Here is a 22355-nt window from a genome sequence, read left to right on the forward strand (position 1 = left end):
ATCCAAATAAAACGGGATTTGTGTGAGTGATGACGAGTGGATCTGTGAGTAAATGCAGAAGTGTGTTTGTATAGAAGCCAGCATTGAATTTCAAAAACAGAAAACAAATTTCGGAGCTGGAAATTACCGTAAAAATCCACTCGAGCCTCTTTCACGTCTATTTCACGTCTAGCACATCTGTGTCTTTGTGTGTTGCTGTATGTGCGACTGCAGTGCCTATTCTAGCTTTCACATCTCTGTATTGAACTCGAACGCCTTTCTGAAGCATGCAGGATGAAACTAAAGCTGAAAGGCTGCCAAATCTCTAAAGTTCCCAATCACTTCCTTCCTTTCTGGGTTCTCACTTGTCACCCATCTGCATCTACAGTGAGGAACAAACCGATTAGGATCCTGATGCAAGACAGATGTTTAACAGAAGGTTTACGATTTGTTTGATTTCTCTGCATCTTTCAGTACTTTATTTAACGTGCCTTTAACCTTCAGACCTCTGGATCAAGGGCAAGGCAGGTTCTAGAACAGAGATAGGGTTCTAGGTCAAAGATAGAACAGAGAAAGAAGGTACTGGGACAGAGACCGGATGAAGACAGAAGGTTGTGCAACAGAGACATGGTAGGAACGGAAGATTCTGGATCAAGGAATGAGACAAAAAGTTCTAAAACTGGGCAGGCCAGACATTGAAGGCTCTTGAAGAGATACAGGGCAGAAATAGGTTCTAGATAAGTGACAGTGTAGAAAAAGAAGGTTCTAGAGCAGAGACAGGATGCAGACAGAAGGATCTGCAACAAAGGCGGGGTAGGAAAGGAAGGTTTCTGAGGAGGGACAGGGCAGAGATAAGATCTAGATCAGAGGCAGAATAGAGAAAGAAGGTTCTGGAGGTGAGATATAATGGAGATGGAAGGTTGTGCAGCAGAAACGGGATAGGGAAGCAAGATTCAGGATCAAGGACAGACAAAATGTTTTACATGAGAGCAGACATTGAAGGTTCTTGAAAAGATACAGGGCAGAGATTGGTTCTAGATGAGAGACAGTGTGATGAAAGAAGGTTCTAAAGCATAGACAGGATGGACAGAGTTCAACAAAGACGGTGTAAGGAAGGAAGATTCTTCAAGAGGAACAGGGCAGAGATAGGTTCTAGATCAGAGAGTTTGAGAGGTTCTAGATTAAAGAAGATTCTGGAGCAGAGGTAGGATACAGACAAAAGATTCTACAATAGGCAGGGATTGAATGCTCTAAAACAGGGAATCAGGAAAGGGAAGGAAGTTTCTGGATCAAGCACAAGGTAAAGATCGAAAGCTCTGAAACCGGGGAAGGATAAAGAAGGAGCTATTGAACAGAAATGGGATGGAGAGAGAAGATTCTAGAACAGAGACAGGGCAGAGACCAAAGGTTCTTGACCAGTCCCCATAGTGGACACAGAAAGCTCCAAAACAGAGACATGGTAGAGAAAACGTTCTAGAACAGATTCCTCAGGCTGGAGACTGTAAAGCTGGATTAAGGCTGGCTTTATATGGTGACCCTTACATGCAACTTGTTGCGTGTTGCACGTTGCCTGCAACAGTATTTCCATGCTATTTAGTTACACAAAGCAACACCAAGAAGATAAAGTTGCACACAATCGCACACATTCACAAAGTTGAGATGCTTGCGACTGACTGGATGGTGTATATCATGCAACCCAAGTGCAATTTAGTTTCACGTAGGTTTCAAGCAACCTGTGGGAAGCCAGGCTTAGATATTAGGGCAGAATACTTAAAAATAATAAGAATAAAAAACTAACAAGAAACTCTGCAAAGACACTCGCAATCCTAAGGTTCATGTTACGACTGAAAGATAAAAGACAGGTGAAAACAATGATGGTGGGCGGGGCTAGCTGAGGGGAGGGTGGAGCAAAGAGGGCTCTGAGATAATTCTAGGAACGCTGTGCTCTGTATTTCGGTGGAGGTGCGAAACGTTCCCTGTGTCTGCATGCAGAAGTCAGCACAGCGAGGCTGGCAGCTCGCCTCCAGTCGCTGCCAGAAACGTGAAAAGAACTTTTTGCACTTTTTTTCTTCTGTGATTTTAAGGACTTGATTATGCAAGTCTAATTAAAGCAATTCAGAGAAGATGTTGTTCGCCAAGGAGCCGTGATGGAGGAGTCAAACAGGACAAAATGAGGTTCTATTGATGTTATTTGTTTTGTTGCTCCTGACTGGAGTTCTTCAGCAGGACCCATCTGCCGTCTTAACGTCTCATACGTCTTCCTCCCTGTCGTCTTTGGCGAGCTGGACTCTGAGAGGAGAGACATCTGGCCAATTTGTATCCTGCCGTTTCCCTCTGTATAAACCCACTGTGTTTTTGTGTTTGGGGTCTGAACAGACAAACCGAAAGAGCTGCCTCTCCTTTCAGTCCTCCTGACACCGAGCGCAAAATCTGTTCTGTCTATTTGGCTTATTCATCCTTGACAGACCCCCGAAACAAGCTGAAGAAATCCGCTGGCAGTTCAGCATCTCTAAAAGGGCTTCTTGTTAGAAGCTGCACTGTTTTTTTGAGTCTTTTTTTCTTTTGGATTCTCCAAACAGCTGTGAGCTGAAGTCGATATGAGCTCACGGACTGTAAATCAGCCCAAAAATGACTCCGTATCTAAAGGGGCCCCACAGGAAGCGGCTGAGCTGATGATTTGTGAACTCAAGAGGCTCTTAAATGCGCAACCGGGATCACACTGTAGTGCTTACAAACCACAGAAGCTCCATTCACTTCAATTCACTTCAGTTTTATTTGTATAGCCTTTTCTCTAACAGTCGCTCTGCCAAAGCCAGTTTAACCCCGAAATCTGGGTGAAGCTCCCTAATGAGGGTCATCAGGGGTCACTGTATAAGAGCATGAGGAAGAGCCACCAAAGCTAGTTTCTAACAAGGTGGCCAGTTAGTGGGAGCACAAGGTGGGTGTTTCTAATAAAGTGGCCAGTTAGTGGAAGCACAAGGTAGGTGTTTCTAATAAAGTGGCCAGTGAGTGGAAGCACAAGGTGGGTGTTTCTAATAAAGTGGCCAGTTAGTGGAAGCACAAGGTAGGTGTTTCTAATAAAGTGGCCAGTTAGTGGAAGCACAAGGTGGGTGTTTCTAATAAAGTGGCCAGTGAGTGGAAGCACAAGGTGGGTGTTTCTAATAAAGTGGCCAGTTAGTGGAAGCACAAGGTGGGTGTTTCTAATAAAGTGGTCAGTTAGTGGAAGCACAAGGTGGGTGTTTCTAATAAAGTGGCCAGTTAGTGGAAGCACAAGGTGGGTGTTTCTAATAAAGTGGCCAGTTAGTGGAAGCACAAGGTAAGTGTTAACAAAGTGGGCGGTTACTGGAAGCACAAGAACCCATTAAGCATTAAAAGGGTTCTTTCCATTATGAAAGCGTTCTTCAGATTGATGGAGGATATTCTGTATGTGGTTCTATATAGCACTAAAAAGGGTTCTCTGCATGCAAAAAGGGTTCTTGGCATCATATAAGCACTTCAGACTGATGAAGGATGTTCTGCAGATGGTTTTATGTAAAATCCGTTTGGAAAGGTTTCTATGTAGCACCAACAAAAAGAGTTCTTCAGTTGTTACAATATCTACAGTAGTAGAACCCTTTTTGGCGCCATCCTTTACAAAACCGTTCCATATAGAACCGTCCACAGCACATTCTCCGTCAATCTGAAGAACCGTTTCACCATGTCAAGAACCATTTAGGCATTGGGTGTTCATGGTTCAATGGAGAAGCATTTTCTTTATTAAAGTTATTAAGGAACCCTTGAAGAACCACGTTTTTCAGTGTGCACACATTAATCCTGATTGGATCACTTTGTTTTCAACCAAACCGTAACAATGAGTAAGAGTTTTCCTGCAGTGCCTACAGAGTTTAGAGCTTCATGACTATGAAATCTGGCTACTTTACTGTAAACACAGCATATTTTTTGGTCCAAATGCTGAAATTGTGGCTGGTAATCAGGTTCCTCGGCGTTATACAGCAGCGTGTGAGGAGTGTGTTTCAGCGCTGGCTGCCGCTCCAGCCGCTCTGGCGGAGAGACGCCGGGGGAGCTGTTTAAAGCAGAGAGACGCTGAATTTTAAGCCCTGATGAATAATTCATGATTCTTAGTGGGAGAAATTACACCGAGAGGGTTCAGACTGTGAATACATGTGTTCAAACACAGCACTGTGCAAAAGTCCAAGACCCTCATTTACTGCAAGTCTGGAGTTTCCAAAACTAGTGCTGGCTACAAAGAAAATGTGTCTCCTAACAACCACCTGGAAGAACTGGTCGACCCCAAAACTGCCCCATCAGATAAGCAGCACTGAAAGCTTTGATCTCAGAGAGAGAGGAGAAGATCAAGCTGCTTCAGATCTGAAAACATCCACAGGTGTTTCTGTCCATCCTTCCACTGTGAGAAGACCACTCAGCGCTGTGGGTCTGAAAGGACGTGTAGCTGATCAAGAAGAACCTCACTGAGAAAAGGAGACGGACGCATCAAACAAAGAAGCTGAACGGTGGACTGACCGCCCCAGAGTCCAGACCTCAGCACCACTGAATGGGTTTGATCACTTCAGGAAATCATCAACCAGTAAACACACTGACCCGGTTACTGACACCGTCTGATTTTCTGCAGAGAGAGACATGAGCAGTGGGGTCAGGAGCAGGGCAGCGGTCAGTCTGATTAATGAATTTGTTTTTCATAAATGTTCATTCATCTCTCTCTCTCTCTCTCTCTCTCTCTCTCTGTCGCTCTCTCTGTCTCTCTCTGTCTCTCTCTGTCTCTCTCTCTCTCTCTCTCTCTCTCTCTCTCTCTCTCTCTCTCTCTCTCTCTCTCTGTCTCTCTCTGTCTCTCTCTGTCTCTCTCTCTCTCTCTGTCTCTCTCTCTCTCTCTCTCTGTCGCTCTCTCTGTCTCTCTCTGTCTCTCTCTCTGTCTCTCTCTCTCTCTCTGTCTCTCTCTCTCTGTGTCTCTCTCTCTCTCTCTCTCTCCCTTTCTCTCTCCCTCTCTCTCTCTCTCTCTCTGACTCTCTCTCTCTCTCTGTCTCTCTCTCTCTCTCTCTCTCTCTCTCTCTCCCTCTCTCTCTCTCTCTCACTCTCTCTCTTTTTCTCTCTCTTGTGTTTTATGTCTGTATTTGTTCTCTGAGTGATGTTCTTTCGGTTCTCTTGTTGGAGGCGTGTTCTTGCCGTCACGTCTGAGTTCAGTTTGTCAGCTCATGTCACGTCGGTGTACGACTCAGTTATCTGTTTCACGGTGCTGTTATTCTGGGTTCTCCGAGCGTCTGGCTGGCCTCCCGCTGTCTCTCTGAGTGATGCTCTATCTGCTCTGATGGCTGATAGCTAGTGCGGTTCTAAAGCTGTGAGTTTTATCTGCTCAGTCTGTGCTCTCATCGAGGCAGCTGTAAATAGCCTTAACTCCTGTCACCACTCTGGGGACTATGCTGTAGAACCGGCTTCCTCTGTCTAGAACATTTCTCTGCACCCTGTGTGTTTTTAAGAACCTCTTGTCTCCACTGGCAGTTTTCCACGAAGCTGAAGTTGCTCCCAGTTTGCCAGCTTCTTGTTTGAATTGTCCTGTTCCACCTTAAATGGTGCAGCAGTTACTGAGGCACCAGAATGAAACATTGTGTTTGTTAAGTCAGTGCAGGTTGGTGTCACTACGTCCCCTCCGATAAACTGATTTAGGCTCACAAAATGTTAATGCTAGAAACATTTTCTCATAAGGACATTCACCAGCTTCCCATTCCACCTTAAATCATTATAATAATAATAACAATAATAATAATCATAACTTTTGCACTATTTAAGGTGGAACAGATAAATTCGATTAAGAAGCCACTAACTGGCCACTTTATTAGAAACACCTACCTTGTGCTTTCTCTTATTGGCCAATTTATTAGAAACACCCACCTTGCACTTCTACTAACTGGCCACTTTATTGGAAACACCCACTTTGCACTTCCACTACCTGTCCAGTTCATTAGAAACACCTTCTGCTTCCATTAACTGGCCACTTTATTAGAAACACCCACCTTGTGCTCACACTAACTGGCCACTTTACTGGAAACACCGACCTTGGGCTTCCAGCTAACTGGCCACTTTATTGGAAAACACCTAACTTGTGCTTCCTCTTACTGGCCGCTTTACTAGAAACACTTAGCTTGTGCTTCCACTAACTGGCCACTTTATTGGAAACACCTACCCTATACCCCCCACAGGGTGCGGTAGAGGCGATTTTTGGAAAACACCATTCTTTTTGGCCATACAGAATTCGAGCTTAGTTCCAAATATGGGCATAACCACAACTACAGAATGACGCACGACTTCAGTGGTCTATTATCGGACCTCTTCCACTAAAACTAATCCAGCTCCAATAGGGCTTTAGTGCCCAGATTAGAGCTTCCTTGTTATCAGCGATGGGCTCTATCTTTGCCTGTACTGAGAAAGACTCCAATAAACCAACTCCTGTTGCCTCAGTCTCTCATCTTTTTACAGCTTGCTCTTCTCCATCCTGTCCACACATCCCACCTTTACTCTCACACTCTATTTACTCACTTCGCTTTTAAATGCAGTAACTGTAACCCTCCTACTGGAGCCAAAGAGCCTCTCTGAAACATCCAGCCACTTTACCCTGCCTAGTCCGCTATCAGGCCCATAATGAGGTGGAGCAAGACTGCTAACAATCCCCCATATCCTCCAGCCTGAGAGCTGGCTGAGGGCGGCTTTCTTCTGCGCCTTATTTGTTGCTCTACTTTCAAACTCTTAATGCGCTCTCCAACATGAAAGAGAGGTGGAGGAGGGGACCTGTTTAGTGTTTTTAAGCATTCATCCACCGCTCGTTATCCCCTGCACCGCAGGCCGGCTGGCAGAGAGGGAGTAAAAGTGTTTCTTGTTTAAAGTAGAGCGAGCGAGAGCGGGACAGGTGCTGTAAGGCGGAGTCATCCCTGATGCACTCTAAATCGGGAATAAATAGACTGTGTGCAGCTTTGCTCTTTTTGGCGGCTTTTCTTTGCTGTTGTTTCCTCACGAGAATGTGGCGCCGTCATTTTGTTTGTTTTATTTTGAAAGGTAGAAGCTGTTTGGTGTGTTTGTTGACTGATGTGTGTGGTGTCAAATACACACTCATATACACTTACACCTCCTTCATACCTCTACTCCCTGGCCATTTTATTAGAAACACCTCCTTCATACCTCTACTCCCTGGCCATTTTATTAGAAACACCTCCTTCATACTTCTACTCCCTGGCCATTTTATTAGAAACACCTCCTTCATACTTCTACTCACTGGCCATTTTATTAGAAACACCTCCTTCATACTTCTACTCCCTGGCCATTTTATTAGAAACACCTCCTTCATACCTCTACTCCCTGGCCATTTTATTAGAAACACCTCCTTCATACCTCTACTCCCTGGCCATTTTATTAGAAACACCTCCTTCATACTTCTACTCCCTGGCCATTTTATTAGAAACACCTCCTTCATACTTCTACTCCCTGGCCATTTTATTAGAAACACCTCCTTCATACTTCTACTCCCTGGCCATTTTATTAGAAACACCTCCTTCATACTTCTACTCACTGGCCATTTTATTAGAAACACCTCCTTCATACTTCTACTCCCTGGCCATTTTATTAGAAACACCTCCTTCATACTTCTACTCCCTGGCCATTTTATTAGAAACACCTCCTTCATACTTCTACTCACTGGCCATTTTATTAGAAACACTTCCTTCATACCTCTACTCCCTGGCCATTTTATTAGAAACACCTCCTTCATACCTCTACTCCCTGGCCATTTTATTAGAAACACCTCCTTCATACCTCTACTCCCTGGCCATTTTATTAGAAACACCTCCTTCATACTTCTACTCCCTGGCCATTTTATTAGAAACACCTCCTTCATACCTCTACTCCCTGGCCATTTTATTAGAAACACCTCCTTCATACTTCTACTCACTGGCCATTTTATTAGAAACACCTCCTTCATACCTCTACTCACTGGCCATTTTATTAGAAACACCTCCTTCATACTTCTACTCACTGGCCATTTTATTAGAAACACCTCCTTCATACTTCTACTCACTGGCCATTTTATTAGAAACACCTCCTTCATACCTCTACTCCCTGGCCATTTTATTAGAAACACCTCCTTCATACTTCTACTCCCTGGCCATTTTATTAGAAACACCTCCTTCATACTTCTACTCACTGGCCATTTTATTAGAAACACCTCCTTCATACTTCTACTCCCTGGCCATTTTATTAGAAACACCTCCTTCATACCTCTACTCCCTGGCCATTTTATTAGAAACACCTCCTTCATACTTCTACTCTCTGGCCATTTTATTAGAAACACCTCCTTCATACTTCTACTCCCTGGCCATTTTATTAGAAACACCTCCTTCATACTTCTACTCCCTGGCCATTTTATTAGAAACACCTCCTTCATACTTCTACTCACTGGCCATTTTATTAGAAACACCTCCTTCATACTTCTACTCCCTGGCCATTTTATTAGAAACACCTCCTTCATACCTCTACTCCCTGGCCATTTTATTAGAAACACCTCCTTCATACTTCTACTCCCTGGCCATTTTATTAGAAACACCTCCTTCATACTTCTACTCACTGGCCATTTTATTAGAAACACCTCCTTCATACTTCTACTCACTGGCCATTTTATTAGAAACACCTCCTTCATACCTCTACTCACTGGCCATTTTATTAGAAACACCTCCTTCATACCTCTACTCCCTGGCCATTTTATTAGAAACACCTCCTTCATACTTCTACTCCCTGGCCATTTTATTAGAAACACCTCCTTCATACTTCTACTCTCTGGCCATTTTATTAGAAACACCTCCTTCATACTTCTACTCCCTGGCCATTTTATTAGAAACACCTCCTTCATACCTCTACTCCCTGGCCATTTTATTAGAAACACCTCCTTCATACTTCTACTCCCTGGCCATTTTATTAGAAACACCTCCTTCATACTTCTACTCCCTGGCCATTTTATTAGAAACACCTCCTTCATACCTCTACTCCCTGGCCAATTTATTAGAAACACCTCCTTCATACCTCTACTCCCTGGCCATTTTATTAGAAACACCTCCTTCTTACTTCTACTCACTGGCCATTTTATTAGAAACACCTCCTTCATACTTCTACTCACTGGCCATTTTATTAGAAACACCTCCTTCATACCTCTACTCACTGGCCATTTTATTAGAAACACCTCCTTCATACTTCTACTCACTGGCCATTTTATTAGAAACACCTCCTTCATACTTCTACTCACTGGCCATTTTATTAGAAACACCTCCTTCATACCTCTACTCCCTGGCCATTTTATTAGAAACACCTCCTTCATACCTCTACTCCCTGGCCATTTTATTAGAAACACCTCCTTCATACTTCTACTCCCTGGCCATTTTATTAGAAACACCTCCTTCATACTTCTACTCACTGGCCATTTTATTAGAAACACCTCCTTCATACTTCTACTCACTGGCCATTTTATTAGAAACACCTCCTTCATACCTCTACTCACTGGCCATTTTATTAGAAACACCTCCTTCATACTTCTACTCACTGGCCATTTTATTAGAAACACCTCCTTCATACTTCTACTCCCTGGCCATTTTATTAGAAACACCTCCTTCATACCTCTACTCCCTGGCCATTTTATTAGAAACACCTCCTTCATACTTCTACTCCCTGGCCATTTTATTAGAAACACCTCCTTCATACCTCTACTCCCTGGCCATTTTATTAGAAACACCTCCTTCATACTTCTACTCCCTGGCCATTTTATTAGAAACACCTCCTTCATACTTCTACTCCCTGGCCATTTTATTAGAAACACCTCCTTCATACCTCTACTCCCTGGCCATTTTATTAGAAACACCTCCTTCATACTTCTACTCCCTGGCCATTTTATTAGAAACACCTCCTTCATACTTCTACTCTCTGGCCATTTTATTAGAAACACCTCCTTCATACCTCTACTCCCTGGCCATTTTATTAGAAACACCTCCTTCATACTTCTACTCTCTGGCCATTTTATTAGAAACACCTCCTTCATACCTCTACTCCCTGGCCATTTTATTAGAAACACCTCCTTCTTACTTCTACTCCCTGGCCATTTTATTAGAAACACCTCCTTCATACCTCTACTCCCTGGCCATTTTATTAGAAACACCTCCTTCATACTTCTACTCACTGGCCATTTTATTAGAAACACCTCCTTCATACCTCTACTCCCTGGCCATTTTATTAGAAACACCTCCTTCATACTTCTACTCCCTGGCCATTTTATTAGAAACACCTCCTTCATACTTCTACTCCCTGGCCATTTTATTAGAAACACCTCCTTCATACTTCTACTCCCTGGCCATTTTATTAGAAACACCTCCTTCATACTTCTACTCACTGGCCATTTTATTAGAAACACCTCCTTCATACTTCTACTCCCTGGCCATTTTATTAGAAACACCTCCTTCATACCTCTACTCACTGGCCATTTTATTAGAAACACCTCCTTCATACCTCTACTCCCTGGCCATTTTATTAGAAACACCTCCTTCATACCTCTACTCCCTGGCCATTTTATTAGAAACACCTCCTTCATACTTCTACTCCCTGGCCATTTTATTAGAAACACCTCCTTCATACTTCTACTCTCTGGCCATTTTATTAGAAACACCTCCTTCATACCTCTACTCCCTGGCCATTTTATTAGAAACACCTCCTTCATACCTCTACTCCCTGGCCATTTTATTAGAAACACCTCCTTCATACCTCTACTCCCTGGCCATTTTATTAGAAACACCTCCTTCATACCTCTACTCCCTGGCCATTTTATTAGAAACACCTCCTTCATACTTCTACTCCCTGGCCATTTTATTAGAAACACCTCCTTCATACTTCTACTCTCTGGCCATTTTATTAGAAACACCTCCTTCATACTTCTACTCCCTGGCCATTTTATTAGAAACACCTCCTTCATACCTCTACTCCCTGGCCATTTTATTAGAAACACCTCCTTCATACTTCTACTCCCTGGCCATTTTATTAGAAACACCTCCTTCATACTTCTACTCCCTGGCCATTTTATTAGAAACACCTCCTTCATACCTCTACTCCCTGGCCAATTTATTAGAAACACCTCCTTCATACCTCTACTCCCTGGCCATTTTATTAGAAACACCTCCTTCTTACTTCTACTCACTGGCCATTTTATTAGAAACACCTCCTTCATACTTCTACTCACTGGCCATTTTATTAGAAACACCTCCTTCATACCTCTACTCACTGGCCATTTTATTAGAAACACCTCCTTCATACTTCTACTCACTGGCCATTTTATTAGAAACACCTCCTTCATACTTCTACTCACTGGCCATTTTATTAGAAACACCTCCTTCATACCTCTACTCCCTGGCCATTTTATTAGAAACACCTCCTTCATACCTCTACTCCCTGGCCATTTTATTAGAAACACCTCCTTCATACTTCTACTCCCTGGCCATTTTATTAGAAACACCTCCTTCATACTTCTACTCACTGGCCATTTTATTAGAAACACCTCCTTCATACTTCTACTCACTGGCCATTTTATTAGAAACACCTCCTTCATACCTCTACTCACTGGCCATTTTATTAGAAACACCTCCTTCATACTTCTACTCACTGGCCATTTTATTAGAAACACCTCCTTCATACTTCTACTCCCTGGCCATTTTATTAGAAACACCTCCTTCATACCTCTACTCCCTGGCCATTTTATTAGAAACACCTCCTTCATACTTCTACTCACTGGCCATTTTATTAGAAACACCTCCTTCATACCTCTACTCCCTGGCCATTTTATTAGAAACACCTCCTTCATACTTCTACTCACTGGCCATTTTATTAGAAACACCTCCTTCATACTTCTACTCCCTGGCCATTTTATTAGAAACACCTCCTTCATACTTCTACTCCCTGGCCATTTTATTAGAAACACCTCCTTCATACTTCTACTCCCTGGCCATTTTATTAGAAACACCTCCTTCATACTTCTACTCTCTGGCCATTTTATTAGAAACACCTCCTTCATACTTCTACTCCCTGGCCATTTTATTAGAAACACCTCCTTCATACTTCTACTCCCTGGCCATTTTATTAGAAACACCTCCTTCATCCCTCTACTCCCTGGCCATTTTATTAGAAACACCTCCTTCATACTTCTACTCACTGGCCATTTTATTCGAAACACCTCCTTCATACTTCTACTCACTGGCCATTTTATTAGAAACACCTCCTTCATACCTCTACTCACTGGCCATTTTATTAGAAACACCTCCTTCATATTTCTACTCACTGGCCATTTTATTAGAAATACCTCCTTCATACTTCTACTCCCTGGCCATTTTATTAGAAACACCTCCTTCATACCTCTACTCCCTGGCCATTTTATTAGAAACACCTCCTTCATACTTCTACTCCCTGGCCATTTTATTAGAAACACCTCCTTCATACCTCTACTCCCTGGCCATTTTATTAGAAACACCTCCTTCATACTTCTACTCCCTGGCCATTTTATTAGAAACACCTCCTTCATACCTCTACTCCCTGGCCATTTTATTAGAAACACCTCCTTCATACTTCTACTCCCTGGCCATTTGATTAGAAACACCTCCTTCATACTTCTACTCCCTGGCCATTTTATTAGAAACACCTCCTTCATACCTCTACTCCCTGGCCATTTGATTAGAAACACCTCCTTCATACCTCTACTCCCTGGCCATTTTATTAGAAACACCTCCTTCATACTTCTACTCCCTGGCCATTTGATTAGAAACACCTCCTTCATACTTCTACTCCCTGGCCATTTTATTAGAAACACCTCCTTCATACCTCTACTCCCTGGCCATTTTATTAGAAACACCTCCTTCATACCTCTACTTCCTGGCCATTTTATTAGAAACACCTCCTTCATACTTCTACTCTCTGGCCATTTTATTAGAAACACCTCCTTCATACTTCTACTCCCTGGCCATTTTATTAGAAACACCTCCTTCATACTTCTACCTACTGGCCATTTTATTAGAAACACCCACCTTGTGCTTTCTCTTATTGGCCAATTTATTAGAAACACCTACCCTGTGCTTCCACTAACTGGCCACTTTATTAGAAACACCCACCTTGTGCTCACACTAACTGGCCACTTTATTAGAAACACCTACCTTGTGCTTCCACTAACTGGCCACTTTATTAGAAACACCCACCTTGTGCTCACACTAACTGGCCACTTTACTGGAAACACCCACCTCATACTTCCACTAACTGGCCACTTTATTGGAAACACCCTGTGCTTCCACCAACTGGCCACTTTACTGGAAACACCTACCTTACATCTCCACTCTGTAGGTGACTGTAGCCCATCAAAGCTCAACAAAAGAGGTGTTTCTAATAAAGTGTCTGGGGGAGGGCAGCGCACAGCACATTGTGACTGATATATCCAATAGTCCAGTATGTCACTGTACATTACTGACTGTTGCTCACTTAAATATTTAATGGACTGGTTCTGTCAATGCATTGATTTTTTTGTCAGCACACCTTCTAAAAATGACTTTTCCTGTAGTCGACCACGTGACCTTAGAAATATAAGCCAATATGGTCAAACGTTGCAGTAATAGCTGATAATGAAGCCTGTGATTGACGGCACATTCATTAGCGTCTCGCTCGGTGCCAGGGGAAATGTTTACATCTGCTCCCATAAAAACATCCCACATGGTGATTTATTTGATTGGCGACAGCGAGCGGGTACTGTTGCCGATGGTTCTGCCTGCCTTTGGTTCACACAGTTTAGTTTATACTCCTTAATGTGGGTTGTGTAAACTCATTTAACCAGCACTCAGTTACACACAGCAACTTCATACTGAACATATGGCAGCACTCAAACGTTTGTATGGGAGCATATCAGCAACAAAATCAAAACGACTGAGTCAAAGCAAATCACATCTCGTAACAGCTGTGCAGGCAAAACATTCTGACCACCTCCTCATTTCTACGCTCACTGTCCACTTTATCAGCTCCACTCACTGTATAGCTGCACTCTGTAGTTCTACAGTTACAGACTGTAGTCCATCTGTTTCTCTGATACTCTGTTACCCTGTTCTTCAGTGGTCAGGACCCCCATGGACCCTCACAGAGCAGGTACTATTTGGGTGGTGGATCATTCTCATCTTAAGACAAGGAAAAATTTTGGAAGTTGATGTTTTGGGTATGGGGGAAAATGTGCGGTAAAGATCTGAGGAACTTTGACAAGAAAATTGTTCTGTTCTGTCCTGAATCTGAGTGAAATTGCAAGGCTTGTGGGGTTCCTGGTTAGTAGTGGAGAGTACTGACAGGGAACCGAAGACGGACAAACCAACAAATGGCGACAGTGTGTTGGCCCCCTGGGGTTCACTGATGCACCTTCCCAACTGGTCTGAACTGGCAGAATAAGAAAAATAATAGTATCTTTTATTTATATTACACTTTTCTTACAAGAGGCAGCTCAAACCGCTTTACCTGGAACTGTAACATTGTGCTGTAGATAAATCAGGAATATCAGCCTCTGATTGTCCAACAAGTCATGAACAGTCTCTGATTGGTCCATCAGTCAGGAACACAACCTCTGATTGGTCAGCAAGTTAGGAACACAGCCTCTGATCGTCCGACAAGTTAGGAACACAACCTCTGATCGGTCGACAAGTTAGGAACACAGCCTCTGATCGGTCGACAAGTTAGGAACACAGCCTCTGATCGGTCGACAAGTTAGGAACACAACCTCTGATCGGTCGACAAGTTAGGAACACAGCCTCTGATCGGTCGACAAGTTAGGAACACAGCCTCTGATCGGTCGACAAGTTAGGAACACAGCCTCTGATCGGTCGACAAGTTAGGAACACAACCTCTGATCGATCGACAAGTTAGGAACACAGCCTCTGATCGGTCGACAAGTTAGGAACACAGCCTCTGATCGGTCGACAAGTTAGGAACACAACCTCTGATCGGTCGACAAGTTAGGAACACAGCCTCTGATCGGTCGACAAGTTAGGAACACAACCTCTGATCGGTCGACAAGTTAGGAACACAGCCTCTGATCGGTCGACAAGTTAGGAACACAGCCTCTAATTGGTCAGCAAGTTAGGAACACAGCCTCTGATCGTCCGACAAGTTAGGAACACAACCTCTGATCGGTCGACAAGTTAGGAACACAGCCTCTGATCGATCGTCAAGTCAGGAACACAGCCTCTGATCGATCGTCAAGTCAGGAACACAGCCTCTGATCGATCAACAAGTCAGGGACACAGCCTCTGATTAGTCAGCAAGCCAGGAACACAGCCTCTGATTGGTCAACAGACTCAATCCAAAGTGTCAGTGGGCAGGTAACAGCCATACTAGCAACAACAATAACTATTTTCAGCACTGAGAAACACAAACAATCACAGAAAGCATTCAGTGTTGGATGAAGCCCATCTCAAAAAAGACAGTGCAGTTCAAATCTGGATTAGGAAGCTTCTGAAAGGGATACAATCACACGAGAGCCCTTATTGGAACAGCACAACACTAGCCTTCTGGGGAAAAAGCAAGTCTCTAGTGTGCAGCATTCCTGAGACGTTTATTCTTTTATGTACGGCTTCTTTGATGTAGTATGCAACATTGTTGTCAGGGTTAATCTAAAATCATATAAGACTATGACACAGATCAAATTAAAAATATAAACACCAAAGAGACGTAGAGTTTTAATGAAGCTCTGAGTTAAAGAGCTGAGTTTTCAGGTGTTTATTAAAAGTGAGCTCTGAGCTCGACTGTCTAATAAAAGCTGAACTGAGCTCCACAGTTTAGAAGCAGAAGAACTGAAAGTCTCTCCACGTTTTCTGTGTTTTACTGAAGATGTTCAGAAGGTCAGTATCTGCAGATCAGAGATTGAGCTGCTGTGGCTCAAGTCATAGAAATGTGTAATGATGGATGCAGGAGGAATTTGTCAGTGCATCACATCCTGCTTTATATGGAGCCGTGTAGTCGCAAAGTAGACAGATTGCCTGTGGTGACCTCTGTCCACCACTGAAAGAGCTTACAATGGGCATAAAAGATTCATAACTGGACCTTGAAGCGATGGAAGAACGTCTCCTGGTTTGATGAGTCCCATTTTCATTTAAACCATGTGGACGGCTGGGTGTGTGTGCGGCGTTTACCTGGTGGAGACAATCAGGGGAGGAGTAACCAAACAAGAGGCAGGACTAGAAAACCAAAACAAATGTACAAAGAAGATCAAAACAAAGGAGCACATGGAGTAGTGTGAGGAGGCAACCATGACAAGGAGGTCTGGGCAGCGTCCCAGTCTGGGCATTCGATTTGACATATGGCACCTACCTAAACATTCTTGTGGACCAGGAATACTCCTTTATGGTGATGATCACGGCGTCAGCAGTCTAAACTCGGTGAAGGAGTGTCTCTGAGGATGAGAGTGAATGAGCTACTACTGTCATCACATCTTCATCAGTGTGATGTTGATTCTGGGATCATTTGAGGCTGAAACATCGAGCCGGACCTTCTATTTGAGTCTGTGTATGACGTTAATATGTAAAGACATACGACGTGGTTAGGAAAACTCGATAATTCTGACTTTTAAATGATTATTTCAGGCTTTACAGGGCGACTCACAGCAGCAGCGAACACCCACCGTATTTTAGCCTCTCTATATTCTCGTCACTAAGTAATGACACTTCGTTCAGTTTTAACAAAACAAGTGGTTACAAGCTTGATGTCGTAACAATAGAAGGACTCCTTTTGGTGCTGTATAGAACCATTTCCATATAGGTTCTGTACAGACCCACATACGACTCAATCTGAGGAACCAGGCAAAGAACAATTTAAGCAGGAATTTCCACAAGGTTGCATTTTCATTTTGATCGGTCTGCTGTGGACAGAAAGCTCTGTTCTTCACCACTTGAGTGTTTGTATCCAAGGAAAATGATAAAAAAGCAGCAAACGCATGATGAAGCTGTGCCGACCATGGAATTGCACAGTTGATCCGCGGTTCAAAACGAGCTCAGAATTGGTCCTGGGTGTCGACTCAAGTATTCAGGACAAGTGATTTATCTTAAATGTTGCAGCCTGTAGTGAAACTGGAGTGTTTCCGACTGCAGTGATTCCGTATGTTATTACACACTTTTAATGAAAACTGTGTTCACTTTTATTGTTATTACTGTTTATATTTAAATGTAGTAAATGACAAGCCAAAGAAAGAAAAACAGGACTGGATTTGTAGATGGAATACTGAACCTGCAACTGCATCTCATCTTCAGCCTGCGGCTCATTCTCTTCTTCTGTCCACTCATCTGTCTTTCGTCTCTCTTTCTCTGTCTTTTCTCTCCTTCCTCCTCCACTCCTCCGTCCTCCCGCAGCAGTATGTGATGATGGGGAGTTTCTCTGTGCGGATGGGAGGGTGTGCGTGTCTGTGAGCTGGCTGTGTGATGGAGAAGCCGACTGTCCCGACTCATCAGACGAAACTCTCCATCACTGTGAGTCTCCATGATCACCCAGCATCTACCCTGAACTCCCCAACACCAACACGGATACAGCAAGGATTACCAGCCGTTAAAGGGCCTTTAGCTCCACCCATGCAGCCTACAGCAGTTTAGCCCCACCCATTCAGCCTACAGCAGTTTAGCTCCACCCATTCAGCCTACAGCAGTTTAGCCCCGCCCATTCAGCCTACAGCAGTTTAGCCCCACCCATTCAGCCTATAGCAGTTTAGCCCTGCCCATTCAGCCTACAGCAGTGTAGCTCCACCCATTCAAAGTGCAGAAATTTAGCCCCGCCCATTCAGCCTACAGCATATTAGCTCCACCATGCAGCTACAGCAGTTTAGCCCCACCCATTCAGCTACAGCAGTTTAGCTCCACCCATTCAACTGCAGCATTTTAGCTCCACCCATTCCCACTGAAGTGATGTGGAATGTTGTTCCTGCACAAAAAGTTCATAATATACTTTTTATGGTTCATTAACATATTTTACCAGTCTCATTTATGACTGCTTAACTGCACAATGACTGTGATTACAAAAGCGACAAGTCCAAATTTATAATTTAAACATCTGCTGTATCTGCTGGGCGCCCGGATGAGAGCAGTAGTTAAAGCAGCCAGACGTGCTGATTCGCAGAGGCTCAGATGTGATATTTGTGGTGTTAAAAGTCTTTGCCTGCCAACCAAGACAGTGACAACACTGTCTTCACACTCCTCGGCGATGCTTTGAGTACAGAGCTCTGCTGCGTTACGGAGGAGACAGGACAACAGTTCCATATTTAGCAGGTAAACACGGGTCAGAGAGCAAAAACAGGCTGGCAGTGATATATACATGAAGTGGATCTGACAGAAACGAGCGCAGACCTGAAGGGGAATAACAAAAGATCACACATGCCGCATTAATAAGAGGCTTCGCAGCAGGCTGGTGAAGTGTTGGCACAACCGTTAGAGTGTATTCTCCTGAGAAAGCCCTTTATTCAGTTTGCTTTAATTCCTGACAGAGGAACGCCTGACAGGCTGCTTGATTATCCCACCGGAGTTTCTGAGGCCATGATGCTGAACCTTTATAGTGAACTTGCGCAAATGATGCGAACAAACTACAGGGGTGTACATGAACATCTAAGGAAAATCTCAGGAATCAGAACCTTTATTCACTACATGAAGATGTGCAGGGATATTATCTTGTTATGATATCTTGTTAGTATGTACAGTTGCATTGTGGATATGATGTGCATTAGAAAGGTGTGTATGTACATTTACATATTTATACACAGTACCAAAAGCGTTCAACATTAAGGTCCTACGATCCTTATTTAGGAGAAGAATGGCCTTTTAGGCTCTTATTTTTGGGATTTCCAGTCTTTAGGGCTCTCTGTCTTGGTAGGGCCAGCCTTTAGGCCTCTCACCTTTAGTAGGGCCATCCTTTAGGGCTCTCACTCGTGGTAGGCCAGTCTTTAGGGCTCTCACTCGTGTGTAGGGCCAGCCTTTAGGGCTCTCACTCGTGTGTAGGGCCAGCCTTTAGGGCTCTCACTCGTGGTAGGGCCAGCCTTTAGGCCTCTCACCTTTAGTAGGGCCATCCTTTAGGGCTCTCACTCGTGGTAGGCCAGTCTTTAGGGCTCTCACTCGTGTGTAGGGCCAGCCTTTAGGGCTCTCACTCGTGGTAGGGCCAGCCTTTAGGGCTCTCACTCGTGGTAGGGCCAGCCTTTAGGGCTCTCACTCGTGGTAGGGCCAGCCTTTAGGCCTCTCACCTTTAGTAGGGCCATCCTTTAGGGCTCTCACTCGTGGTAGGCCAGTCTTTAGGGCTCTCACTCGTGTGTAGGGCCAGCCTTTAGGGCTCTCACTCGTGGTAGGGCCAGCCTTTAGGGCTCTCACTCGTGGTAGGGCCAGCCTTTAGGCCTCTCACCTTTAGTAGGGCCATCCTTTAGGGCTCTCACTCGTGGTAGGCCAGTCTTTAGGGCTCTCACTCGTGTGTAGGGCCAGCCTTTAGGGCTCTCACTCGTGGTAGGGCCAGCCTTTAGGGCTCTCACTCGTGGTAGGGCCAGCCTTTAGGGCTCTCACTCGTGGTAGGGCCAGTCTTTAGGGCTCTCACTCGTGTGTAGGGCCAGCCTTTAGGGCTCTCACTCGTGGTAGGGCCAGCCTTTAGGGCTCTCACTCGTGGTAGGGCCAGCCTTTAGGGCTCTCACTCTTGGTAGACCCAGCCTTTGGGGCTCTCATTCTTGGTAGGGCCAGTCTTTAGGGCTCTCACTATCAATGGAGCCAGTGTTAATGACACTCATTCTTGGTGGTGCCAGTCTTTAAGGTAGTGCCAGTCTTTAGAGCATTTGTTTTTGGCAGTGCCAGCAGTAATGGTGTGTTAGAATATGCTTAGCAAATTTTACCATGTACATTTTCAAAGTTACACCACTGAGTAAAAATAAATCAATTTTATCAAAGCTGCTGATTTCTTTTTTCACTGTGAAAAAGTGTGTAGGTGTATTTCTTAGATTTAACAGGCAGTATGGAGAGAAACATTTGCACTTGACAATTGGTCACATTGGTTAAAAATGATAAGCTTAATGAAGGACTTATTTGAGACATTCTGTAAATCCATTTGCAGAAGTGCTAAATGTCATGTCATGAGAGATTGGAGTGATTGCCTGAAGTTCGTCTGGGTTGGACTGTGTCTGATCCCGAGGCTAGAGTGAATATGGAAAAGACAGAGTCCCCATATGCGGGACGTTACTTCGTGTAGATAGTAATTGGCGTTTTCCAGTGAAATCCTTCACACGGCGCTGCGGGGTGTGTTTACTTCGATGGCTTTGGGTAATGCAGCATAATGTGCCTCATTTGTGTCGGGCAGGTTGTGCTCGGGTTTGCTCTGGTGACTTCAACCATCTGTTTTCTGAGTGTGTGTGAGCGTACGTGTGATGAAAACATGAACATTTTGTCGTCATGAGGACATTTGGCTGCTCTCCATGAGGGAAAGTGCTTCTCAACAACTGCAGGGTTTATTTAGGAAAAGTAAAGGAGACTGAAGCTGATCTTTTGGTGTCTAAGACTGGGATTAGGACTGAGTTACAAGCACACTGTTCTTCTTTAGCGCAGAAGACTGAATGCAGTTAGTATAGTAAAGTCAGGGAATGTGTGGAAAAGGGAAGTCAGCTAATAATGTGTTCCAGGCTTGTCAAACACTAGAGGGCGCTGCTGAGCGAGTCTAAATGGGCTGATATGGATCATTTGAGCAAAATCATAGTTTGTAAATTCATACGTTCATAAACTGACAGTAAACACGTACGCATAGACTGAAGTTAGTAGCAAAATGAATGCAGTAGAGTGCGGTTAGCGCAGCGATGTGGCTGTAGTTAGTCGTTAGATCGCGGTTAGCGCGGCGATGTGGCTGTAGTTAGTCGTTAGAGCGCGGTTAGAGCGGCGATGTGGCTGTAGTTAGTCGTTAGAGCGCGGTTAGCGCAGCGATGTGGCTGTAGTTAGTCGTTAGAGCGCGGTTAGCGCAGCGATGTGGCTGTAGTTAGTCGTTAGAGCGCGGTTAGAGCGGCGATGTGGCTGTAGTTAGTCGTTAGAGCGCGGTTAGAGCGGCGATGTGGCTGTAGTTAGTCGTTAAAGCGCGGTTAGCGCTGCGATGTGGCTGTAGTTAGTCGTTAGAGCGCGGTTAGCGCGCCGATGTGGCTGTAGTTAGTCGTTAGAGCGCGGTTAGCGCAGCGATGTGGCTGTAGTTAGTCGTTAGAGCGCGGTTAGAGCGGCGATGTGGCTGTAGTTAGTCGTTAGAGCGCGGTTAGCGCGGCGATGTGGCTGTAGTTAGTCGTTAGAGTGCGGTTAGCGCGGCGATTTGGCTGTAGTTAGTCGTTAGAGCGCGGTTAGCGCGGCGATGTGGCTGTAGTTAGTCGTTAGAGCGCGGTTAGAGCAGCGATGTGGCTGTAGTTAGTCGTTAGAGCGCGGTTAGCGCGGCGATGTGGCTGTAGTTAGTCGTTAGAGCGCGGTTAGAGCGGCGATGTGGCTGTAGTTAGTCGTTAGAGCGCGGTTAGCGCGGCGATGTGGCTGTAGTTAGTCGTTAGAGCTCGGTTAGCGCAGCGATGTGACTGTAGTTAGTCGTTAGAGCGCGGTTAGCGCGGCGATGTGACTGTAGTTAGTCGTTAGAGCGCGGTTAGCGCAGCGATGTGGCTGTAGTTAGTCGTTAGAGCGCGGTTAGAGCGGCGATGTGGCTGTAGTTAGTCGTTAGAGCGCGGTTAGAGCGGCGATGTGGCTGTAGTTAGTCGTTAGAGCGCGGTTAGCGCGGCGATGTGGCTGTAGTTAGTCGTTAGAGCGCGGTTAGCGCGGCGGTGTGGCTGTAGTTAGTCGTTAGAGCGCGGTTAGCGCGGCGATGTGGCTGTAGTTAGTCGTTAGAGCGCGGTTAGCGCGGCGATGTGGCTGTAGTTAGTCGTTAGAGCGCGGTTAGCGCGGCGATGTGGCTGTAGTTAGTCGTTAGAGCGCGGTTAGCGCGGCGATGTGGCTGTAGTTAGTCGTTAGAGCGCGGTTAGCGCGGCGATGTGGCTGTAGTTAGTCGTTAGAGCGCGGTTAGCGCGGCGATGTGGCTGTAGTTAGTCGTTAGAGCGCGGTTAGCGCGGCGATGTGGCTGTAGTTAGTCGTTAGAGCGCGGTTAGCGCGGCGATGTGGCTGTAGTTAGTCGTTAGAGCGCGGTTAGAGCGGCGATGTGGCTGTAGTTAGTCGTTAGAGCGCGGTTAGCGCGGCGATGTGGCTGTAGTTAGTCGTTAGAGCGCGGTTAGCGCGGCGATGTGGCTGTAGTTAGTCGTTAGAGCGCGGTTAGCGCGGCGATGTGGCTGTAGTTAG

General features: G+C 44.8%; 1 protein-coding gene across 1 annotated transcript in view; it reads left to right on the plus strand.

Moving 5' to 3' along the window:
• The window catches only part of lrp1ba (low density lipoprotein receptor-related protein 1Ba), a 421137-nt gene that overhangs the window by 22721 nt on the left and 376061 nt on the right, over nt 1-22355 (plus strand). Inside the window, exon 2 of the mRNA XM_037534585.1 lies at nt 17415-17531. Coding sequence (XP_037390482.1) covers nt 17415-17531 — 117 coding nt within the window. The remainder of the gene's footprint in view (nt 1-17414; nt 17532-22355) is intronic.

Source organism: Pygocentrus nattereri, chromosome 25 (assembly GCF_015220715.1).
Source record: "Pygocentrus nattereri isolate fPygNat1 chromosome 25, fPygNat1.pri, whole genome shotgun sequence".
NCBI classification, from domain to species: domain Eukaryota; kingdom Metazoa; phylum Chordata; class Actinopteri; order Characiformes; family Serrasalmidae; genus Pygocentrus; species Pygocentrus nattereri.